The 10,505-nt window shown below is 49.6% G+C and overlaps 1 protein-coding gene across 1 annotated transcript in view; it reads left to right on the plus strand.

Annotated features, from left to right (window-relative positions):
- Positions 1-3,640, plus strand: part of LOC131215570 (sodium channel protein 60E) — a 22,203-nt gene extending 18,563 nt beyond the window's left edge. Inside the window, exons 25-32 of the mRNA XM_058209962.1 lie at positions 1-8; positions 182-528; positions 604-931; positions 992-1,827; positions 1,895-2,194; positions 2,254-2,558; positions 2,634-2,789; positions 3,129-3,640. The exon at positions 1-8 is cut by the window's left edge and continues 97 nt beyond it. Coding sequence (XP_058065945.1) covers positions 1-8; positions 182-528; positions 604-931; positions 992-1,827; positions 1,895-2,194; positions 2,254-2,558; positions 2,634-2,789; positions 3,129-3,640 — 2,792 coding nt within the window. The remainder of the gene's footprint in view (positions 9-181; positions 529-603; positions 932-991; positions 1,828-1,894; positions 2,195-2,253; positions 2,559-2,633; positions 2,790-3,128) is intronic.
- Positions 3,641-10,505: the final 6,865 nt, after the last annotated feature.

Genomic DNA, 10,505 nt, shown 5'->3' on the forward strand with positions numbered 1-10,505 from the left:
TTCAAGTTGTAAGTATCGCCCGTCTGGCAGGCGGAGATTGTGATTTGAACCCTGCCCTGTCACCTGACTCTGCAAGCGCCTCGCCGGGAGCGCCTAGATGGTTTTGCTAACCTTCTGCTGCTTTCTATTGCTTGTCCGGATGGTCCCGTGTTTTTTGCCCCGCTGTTTCCCCACCACGTAGGCCACCTTCGAGGGCTGGATGGAGGTGATGGCGGACGCGGTCGATGCCCGCGGTGTGGACCTGCAGCCGCAGCGGGAAGCGAACCTGTACGCTTACCTCTACTTCGTCATCTTCATCGTGTGCGGTTCGTTTTTCACGCTCAACCTCTTCATCGGAGTCATCATCGACAACTTCAACATGCTGAAAAAGAAGTACGAGGGTGGCGTGCTGGAGATGTTTCTGACCGAGTCGCAGAAGCACTACTACACGGCGATGAAAAAGCTGGGCCGCAAGAAACCGCAGAAGGTGATCAAACGCCCGATCAATCAGTTCCTGGCGATGTTCTACGATCTTTCCAACTCGCGGAGGTATGCGGATGGCAGCAGTAACCTGGCCCCTTTTCGGTAGCTAACCGCCTGTCAACCTGTTCTGACCCGTTCCAGGTTCGAGATAGCGATCTTTGTGTTGATTTTTTTAAACATGCTCACCATGGGCATCGAGCACTACGATCAGCCGCACGCCGTGTTCTTCGTGCTGGAGGTGAGCAACGCCTTCTTCACGACCGTGTTCGGACTGGAGGCGATCGTGAAGATCGTCGGGCTGCGGTACCACTACTTCACCGTGCCGTGGAACGTGTTCGACTTTCTGCTCGTGCTCGCCTCAATCTTCGGCATCCTGATGGAGGACATCATGATCGACCTGCCGATTTCGCCCACGCTGCTGCGCGTGGTCCGGGTGTTTCGTATCGGTCGGATACTGCGGCTAATTAAGGTAAGGTGGAGGGACTGTGCTGGAGCTCCCGCAAACTCATTGGACGATGGGTTCGTTTAGGCCGCCAAAGGTATCCGGAAGCTGCTGTTTGCGCTGGTCGTGTCGCTGCCGGCACTGTTCAACATCGGTGCGCTGCTGGCCCTGATCACGTTCATCTACGCCATCATCGGCATGTCACTGTTCGGGCACGTCCGGCAGCAGGGCGCCCTGGACGATATGGTCAACTTTGAGACGTTCGGGCGCAGCATGCAGCTCCTGTTCCGCCTGATGACGTCGGCCGGGTGGAACGATGTGCTCGAGTCGCTCATGATACAACCGCCCGACTGTGAGCTGGCGCTCGACTTCTCCATCAACGGTGACTGCGGCCACCCGCTGTTGGCCATCACGTACTTTACCAGCTTCATCATCATCAGCTACATGATCGTGATCAACATGTACATCGCGATCATCCTGGAGAACTTCAACCAGGCGCACCAGGAGGAGGAGATCGGCATCGTCGAGGACGATCTGGAGATGTTCTACATCCGCTGGTCCAAGTACGATCCGCACGCGGGCCAGTTCATTCACTTCAACCAACTGTCGGACTTTATTGCGTCCCTCGACCCACCGCTCGGTATACCGAAACCGAACTCGGTGGCCCTGGTGTCGTTCAATCTGCCCATCTCGAAGGGCAACAAGATCCACTGTCTCGACATCCTGCACGCGCTGGTGAAGCACGTCCTGGGCCACGTGGAGGAGACCGACAACTTCAAGCAACTGCAGGACCAGATGGACCAAAAGTTCAAGAAGCAGTTCCCGACCCGGAAGGAGCTAGAGATCGTGTCGTCCACGCGCATCTGGAAGCGCCAGGAGAAGGCGGCCAAAACCATCCAGACGTCGTGGCGCGAGTATTTGAGGTTAAAAAGGATGGGTGGCCATACCATACTGACTGACTGACTGACTGACTTGTACTCCGAATTGTAGGTTAAAGCGGGAACGAGAGCGATCGCCGATGTCGCTGGACGAGGAAAACACCCAAAACTCCAGTCCCGGCGGATGGCAGAGCAAGTTGTCGGCCCTGAACTTCCTGCACCTGCAGGTGCACCGTCGTGGTACGGCCACCTCCAGTCGTGCCTCGTCCCGCAAATCGTCCCGTGCTTCGGATGCCTCGGACCTGAGTGAGCTGGCCGGGCCGTGGCTAAACCTGCCGCTCATGCTGGTGTCCGGTACGAGCGACATGGTGAAGGACGTGAAGCAGCAGCACGCCAACGGGCTCGAGTTGAAGTAAGCGGCATCCGCTCCGTCTGACCGACATTCAATTCACCCACATTCTTCTCCCACAGGGACACCACACCGGACATCAAGGGGCAGCGGCGCAAGTCGTTCTACAATTTCCCGTTCTTCCTGCGCCATCAGGATGCGGTGGAAGAATCGGCCACGGCATCACCGCAACCGCTCAAACGGCCGCTCAAGGACAGCGAGACGAACCTATCGCTCAACGGGTCGGTGGACAGTGCCCCGCCACCGGTGCCACCGCCCACCACTCCCAAGTCCAAACGGGCCACCAGCTTCGTGAAGAAGAAACCCCCGCTGGAGCGAGGCTTCTCCGCCCAAAGTGCGCTCCGGTTGAACCGCAACGCGGTCGTACGTAAGTGTCCCTGGAGCGCGCGGCGATCGCCACCGAAACTGTGCGGCTTAACCCGTCCCTGGATCCTTCTTTTAGCCGACGACACCCTGTCCACGTCGAACGCGGATGTCAGCATTCTGGTCACGGAACCCTCGCCCGACATACCGCCGGGAACGGCTCCGGGCGAGACCCTCGTCCACGTGCTGGTGCACCGCGAAAGCGAAGAGTACCAGTCGGAGCTGGACGACAAAGGTATGGACTGCACAGAGGTTGGGTTATCCACTTCAAGGATGCTTCAGCACCCACCGCCACCGCTGTAGATCTGTGTCTCTGTGTGTGTCTTCCACGCAATTACACTTGTACCTGGATTTCTGGACACTGATCCTGACACCAAAGCCTCCCTTCCAAGCACCAAGCATCTTACATGAAAACGAGCACCTTCCGGTTCCGATGTTAAAAATGGTTTCTCTTATTTTGTCTCTCCTTTCTTGCTCTCTTTCTCTCTTTCCTGTCCTGGCTTGCGTTGTGTATGTGTGTTTGTGTGTGTGTTTGTCTGTTGAATGTTGAATGTTGTCCCACGTGGGGGGGCAGACGAGCCGAAGCCGGCCAAGGAGCCCCGGGATCCGTCCCGTGCCGCTGACATCAAGCTTTCACCGGGCACGAACGTTGACTATCAAATTCTAGGTGGCCTTGAGGGGGAACCGCGTCCCGTCGTGACGATCTGCGTCGAAAGCCCGCTGGAGTCGCCGGAGCAGGACATCGGGGTAGCCTCCGAAAAGCCGTCGCCGCCACTGGACCATTCCGTAGCCATTCCGATCGATCCGGAACCGATCGACGTGAATCTGCCGCGGGACACGAGCAACATCTTTTACGACTACGACGACACCCCGGAAGCGGTCCGTCCGGAGAAGTCCGGACCGGAGAGCACTACTGCAGCAGCAGTCGTCGAGGTGCCGATTGATTTGGACAAGATCGAATACGTGGCCTCGACGGAGTCACAGGCAGCGCAGGAGGGCCCGGTGCATCAAGAGGAGGCCCAGCAGCAGTCTTGCGAGCCCCGGACCAACGCGGACACGCAGCCCTTGCGGCAGGCTTCGAGCTGACCGCCGGAGCGGCAGCGGAGCGGTGACAACATGACGCCACCGGATGCCCCCAACAAACCGACGGCCACCGGCAGTTGACAATCTCCGTTCTGAGTAGCTATGACTCTACTCTACTCTGGTTGGCCGATCTGTTGGCAGTGGCCCTGGTGGTGTAGCATGTAGTTGAGGTTATGGATCACCAGATCAGTGGATCACTTCGTTCAGTGTTGCAGCTCATGATAGAAACCGTTGCAAATGGGTCCCATCCTGGGTAGCGAACTCCTCCTCTCCAAAGTGTTGTTGCTCGTTTAGGACGCCCCCCTCAAACCCCGTGGGAGGGTGTTTTGGGTTCTGTTTGCTAGGTTGACCGTGTTGCTGCCCTTCCACCTAGCACTTGATACTCGCGCGGCACAAGATTCTTCCGTTTGGGGAAGATTCACATTATATACGATCGATCGTCCGAACAGGTCGGCCACGAACAACCTTTAACAGTACATCTCTTACATATCAGTTTGTGATTGACACGCACACACTATCAGTGATCCAGCAGAACCAGGTTCTCGATCAAGCAAAGTGAAGCAAGTGTACGAAACCATTTCGTAATATAGTATATTTTCGTAACGTAATAATTTATTTGAATGAACGATAGGTAGTGAAAAGCAGTCAGCAGAGCAGTTATCAACAGGTACAACAGGACGACAAAACGAGATAATCAACGCGAAGCAGATCGCAGAGAGAGAGACTATATTTTTTCGGCGCTACGCCATCTTCAAACGTTACTTTCTCCTTCAATCCAACTCTAGCGCGAGTATTTAGTTAGCTCTGTGATTGTGAAACAATCGAGGCGAAGGAATGAATTATAATAAATAGGCACACACAACAACAACGAGATATAGGACGTAAGAAGCGAACCATCAATCGAATTTACGGTAGTAACAACCTAACCTTTTTAGTGTCCGCGTTCTGGTGTTGGGCAGCGCGAGCGAAGAATAGTATATTGATTGTCTAAATCGTCTCCTATTATTAAACATCTCAATCGGCAGGTAAAGTGAATATTCTAATGCAAAGTGTGGAGGGGTTGCGCGATCGAGGCTGTACGGTCCGTCGGAAGATTTCGGTGGTAACCGATCGGTGTCTGCGGTTCACTTGCAAACAATATGTATCAATCGCCAAATACTTTCGCTACTCCTTTCTACGCCCCCAATCGGCCCAAGAAGTCGTGGGGGAAGCAAATTGGATGATGTAAATGAGTGGGGCTCGCTGGGCTCGTTCTAGTTTCTAGAAGGTTCTAGTAAGGCCGATAGAAGGGAGTAAGGCTTGCATTCACTAAAGGCCGCCCCCGATAAGTCGTTCACGGTAGTTTTAAGTGCAAACGATGATGTACAAAGGAACCAATCACACCCCCCCAAAAACAAAAACAAACCCCAAGGAACTGGCGTCAAGGTGAAGGGTTAGGTGAGCAAACGTGTATATAGAGGAGAAACCCACTAAACTCCCGAACCAAAGCCCACTTCCTTGACCTGTGCATACAAAAGAGCTCAGTCAGATTACGGCTGTTTAATGAACAATTACATTCAGTTACACCTGGCCCAAAACCCACAAACCCGGGTACAGGCGCCACGGTTGTACTAGGACCTAAGTGAAGCGTAGCGTTTAAGAACCTAGCCGTACTGGCGTAAGAGTGTTGGTGTATAGAGGATTCTTGAGGAGTGTTTACCAAGGGTACTGTGGCACCACCGGGTGGGAAGCCGGTGTGTGACCGCGTATGCCTCTCCAAATCGCAGCTTCCACTGTTGTTAGATATGATAGACAGAATCTGTATCGGGTGGAGTCGCCAACAGAGCTGAGGCGAGAGTTTGGGCCTCAGCGGGACTTCGACTTCGAGGGCGAAGCGGACGTGTACAAAAAGGGGCGTTTGGTGGTGCATCGGTAGTTAAGTCGGAAACAACATTAAATTAATCACGTTACTCACGTTATGAAACAAGCAACAAGAATACGCAAATACTCACGCAGTACGCACAGACGCGGTAGATCGAGAGGAGTTTCGAGGGCGTAGCAGTAGCAACAGAACATCGCCCCGTAACAGTTATCTTTAATGCAGAGTTCCAAACCAACGTTAAAAGTATGCTAAACAATTCCGCCCGAAGGGGCAACCAATGTAAAGCTTCAAACTCATTAAGCATAGTAAGATCGAAATAACAACCACAATATTATTAAATGAAACAATAATAATATTGTTTAAAACAAAGCTTCGACTGGTACTGGTTCCGCGTTGGTCGGTCGGTAAAATTACTTAAATTCAATCATCTGGCCACAGTGTAGTAGAGGGCGACCGAGCGTGAAAACCGGACGGTGCCGGTTGCTGTTGATTGCACATTTTTATTCGACCCAAAAGCAAAATATTCCAAATTGAATTGATGTTGGAGCGTTCGAACAACATTCGAACAACGTAAAATACAGCAAAAGGAAAAAAAACCTTCTCCTGAAACCCCGGTGCAGTTACGTTCGGCCGTGTTGTTCCGTTCCGTAGATGTGGTTTTGTAAGTTTTGGTTCAACTGATTGTCACGCTTTGTCACGAGCGATCGCGCAAGAAGATCCCCCGGAATGACAAAGTGATTAAGAGTTATACACCAACAACAAAAAATAAGCAAACAAACAAACAATTGAAAGTGTGAAGGTAAGAAAATTCACTACCAACGAGCGAGGTGAAAACTTTGTGTACATAGAAAAAAACGGATAGGGAAAACGAAGGGAAACACCAGTGAGATGCCAGAACGATCGCGGCTGAAGAGCAGAGCGTAGCGGTCTTCTGAGGGTTCCGAGATTTGTAAGGCTAAATTGTAATGCTTCATAATACGCAAATAGTAGTCGAAAACATACAAATTAAACGTTGCGACCCTCACGCATAGCTACCGCTTGCAGGCGCACATCAAATCCTCTTTCGTTTTCGGCCTACCTTTCGAATTTCAAGTGGCCCCAGAGGTTCCATCTCCCACACAGCATAACACCCCCACTGATCGTCGTCACTACTCCTTTGAGCTGCGCTCGGCACGCCGTCTACTACAACGTCCTCTTATGCCATTAAAGTGAGATTAAGTCAAACGGTTGATGATCAGAGATAACACAACGAAGCAATAAATGACAATAGCACGTACTACACGGCGGCCCCTTCTACACCTCCGACGCGCAGCGCAGCGTTCGCTGATCTTCGCGTACCTTCTCACACATTAAAGCGCAACAATCCCTTCCCTGTGGCCGCGGGAACGCAATCCGCTTCTTGCACGAAAGATGATTCAATCAGGGAACCACCGCCAACTCGTGCCAGAACGGGCTCCCGGTCCCCGGACCAAGCAGAGCAGAGATTGCATATAACCTCATTTTCCCCGATCCCTCGACCGCGGCTGTCTCTTGCCGCTGATTGGCTTCAATTGCCATTCCATACGGCGACGGCGGGCGCGATCTGCACAAGCGAACAGACCGCATAAACGGCGCGCGCGCGCGCGCGCAGACGCTACCGAAATTGCCTGATTGGGACTGGGGACAGGAAGTCCAAAGCCCACGCAGCTCGTTTACCGGTGCGCCAGGCGGCTATTAAATCACCGTCACCGTCACCGCGGCAAAATGAAAGTAACCTAAAGGCTTTTACATCTTGAACAATTCCTTTCCAATCAATCTGAGCTTTAGAACGTACTACTCGGCACACCGCTTGGCTGTTCTACGTTGAACTATCCAAACGGCCTCAATTTCGATGGGCAACGGAACCAAGGGTTAGCGATTGCTAGCTGCGAAAAGATGCGACAACATTTAAATTTAGAAAGCCGGATCGATAACGGACTGTTTTACGGCCATTTGCAAACCGATAGAGTGGCAACACGTCAATTAAGTGTATTGTATTGTAACAAAACTTACCAAGCATGATGGCTTGGCACGACTTACGGAACGCCATCCGCTTTCGATCGCTCTCGATCGCACTTCCGCAGTTTCGCAGCGCACATCAAATCACATTGTGGTGAATACGTTTGCTTCGACTTCGATCCGTTCGGTCCCACAGAAACAAGGCGAAAGGAATCCTTATTAATTCATACACTATCGGAGAAACCAATAGCGGCGCTGCTGGTAACGGAGGGAGATCGCCAGGCCCTCGGCCAGAGCATCGAAACGTGCAGTACGCAAGGGTACGCTAACAAATACTCAATCAACTTAAACGAACCCACAAACGACGAAGGCCCCCGGCAAGGGTACCGTTTTCCCCTACTCCCAGAAAGATTGTTAGCAATAAATTGTAGCAAATAGCGAAACAAATAAAGCAACGTTCCACACAATGTGCTTGTACCAAAACAAAAGTAAATGAAACATGATATCTAGTTATAGCGTGGAAAACACAGTATAATACCAAACAGTTGACTAGTTAGCCGTTAAACGCGAGAGCGAAAAAAAACGTTGCGAAATTAAAACGGACAACCCCAAAAAAATGTTAAAAACGGAGGAAGAAAAACCGAAAAAACTATCGGCGCAAATGGAGCAAACTCGGCGTGTAGTTGTTGAAATAGTTGTAACAATATCGTTCTGTTTTTTCCGCTTGTTATGTAGTTAATAAATTTTTGCAACAATTGATAAGGGCGCGCGCCACTGAAGCAACGGGAGGCACCAATTAGTGAGAACTGGACATCCACACCAGCATTGCCGAAACCCGGTGGGAAGGATATGTTGCAGTACCGGGGTCTGCGAAGTGGAACAAAAGCAAGATAGAATTATGGAGAAAGTGTAAAGTTGATGGCATGGGAGCAGTTTTAAGGAAATACATACAATCAATACGTTTCCCATAAGGGTTTTTCCCGTTTCTTTCCTTCTCCAGTCTTTTGAAAATTTACTATTTCGTAGGGCGAAAACCCGATCGTAATCGATAGTGTCTATAGGGTCTAGGACCATGATAGAGGGACGCCGGCAACGGGGCACACGAAGATAAGGACGGTGGCGCGCCTTCAATCCACAATTCAATTTCGAAACTTACAAAATACGAATTTCTATTATTATGGACAGCTGAATTCATCCAATTGCCGTTTCTGCGATCTGAGTATCAGTAGACTAGTTTAGCGGGATAAGTAGAAACAGGTTTGCAAACATTTTGACATGACCCTTTTCTCTGCAATCAGTTCTACTTCGTGCAAATAAATTGGGTATCGAAAAATGGTGCCGGTAGAGCCGCTAAAAGGAAGCATCAACGTGCAATAACCCCATAACAGAAAAAGATCCGGCTCGGCGACCGGACGAGACGCGGCAAACGAGAAAAGAAAGAAATACAAGAAAAAGAAGTGTACGTTTAAACAACAACAACAACAACGGAAAAGGATAATGTCAAAACGACAAACAATAAATGGGAAACGCAAGCAAGCAACAAGAACATTAACAATTAGTATATAACATTAACAACAAAGTAATAATGTAACGAATCACACGTTGAGGCTAACGGGATGGACCGATCGCCGGTGGAAACCAATTACAAGAGTACTAGATGTAGAAAGTTAGTTAGAATTTTGTTAAATTATATACCTAAGGCGGTCGTCCCCGAAGAACGGAACCAACACAAGAGCAGAAACAGCATAAAACACACACAAACACACAGATACACAAAATACATCCGCATCAAACGAAAAATACGAGAGCAAACGCAAAAAACTTATAGCACAACACAAACCAAAACCAAACCCCTAAAACAAATAACAAATGAAACTGAGACAAATTATGAAAATTTATAGAAACAGATTTGAAGGTTGTGTAATTATTTAGAAGAAAAACATGAAACAAAATAATTATATTATATATACTATATATACATATAGCAGAGCAGAACAAAGCGGCAAACGTGGCGAGAGGATGAGCAAGTAAAAGTATAAAGGAACTATTCTGTAAGAGTTTGCGTAGCTTGAATGACAACGTGAATGCGGATAGAGAACAGTTTCATAGAAAACAAAACCAAGCCCCATAACTTGGCCGCGTCATGGTTTGGGCGGTCAAAACTTTAAACATCAAAGAGCGTGTACATAAAGAGAGTAATAAAACCACAGACTTATTTAAAAGTATAAATGCTTAAACTTCGGTTGTTCGCGTCGCAGCACATTTGTGATTTGGGTTGCTAATTAGTTTCGCATTTAAATCCGAAAAGGGCCTCACCGGCAGCAGGGCGGCGCACTAGGGGGTTAGTTTCTCGATGGGCGCAGAAACACGTCATCGTCACCCAGAAAAGCCCTGACCTAGACCGAGCGATACATATTTACACTGTGTGGAGGAAAACAAACAAGCGGCGGGTCACAGCAGGTTAACTAGGGCAGCAAACGGTACAGCGCGTTGTTCTTCCGCGTGGAAAACACACTGGTTCATTCTATCTCATTCTATCATCTGTCACATCCGTTCTTCTCGGAACGGCGAGAGCTCCATAATTAAGCATAAAATGTGGAAAGTGGCGGCCTCACAATGATGCCCGAATGTTGTAGGGGAGCGGCTAACAATGCTGACATCCAGAGTCATATTGTTTCAAATTGTTGCACGTTGACCGTGCTATTGTTTTGTCAGCCTTTTATGGGTTCCATATTCTTTTCGCTTCCGATCGCTGTCCCATTTTATTACATAGTGAAACCTAACGCTGCACAGTTTTGTGGGGCGGAGCAGATAATTATTAATCACTACTTCAAAACCACTGATCAAGCCTGGCTAATGAGCGGACGGGTCGTCAGTAATTATCGATCATCATCGGCATGGCATGGACGAGTTTAATTACACCGTGAGCACATTCTCTCGCGAACCTAGAAATTCAAATATTTTAAAGTCATCGTTCAGTAATTGTCATCGCTACACATAAGAAGATTATCGTATCCTTCACCGGAGATG

Source organism: Anopheles bellator, chromosome 1, assembly GCF_943735745.2.
Source record: "Anopheles bellator chromosome 1, idAnoBellAS_SP24_06.2, whole genome shotgun sequence".
In the NCBI taxonomy this organism is placed as follows: Eukaryota; Metazoa; Arthropoda; class Insecta; order Diptera; family Culicidae; genus Anopheles; species Anopheles bellator.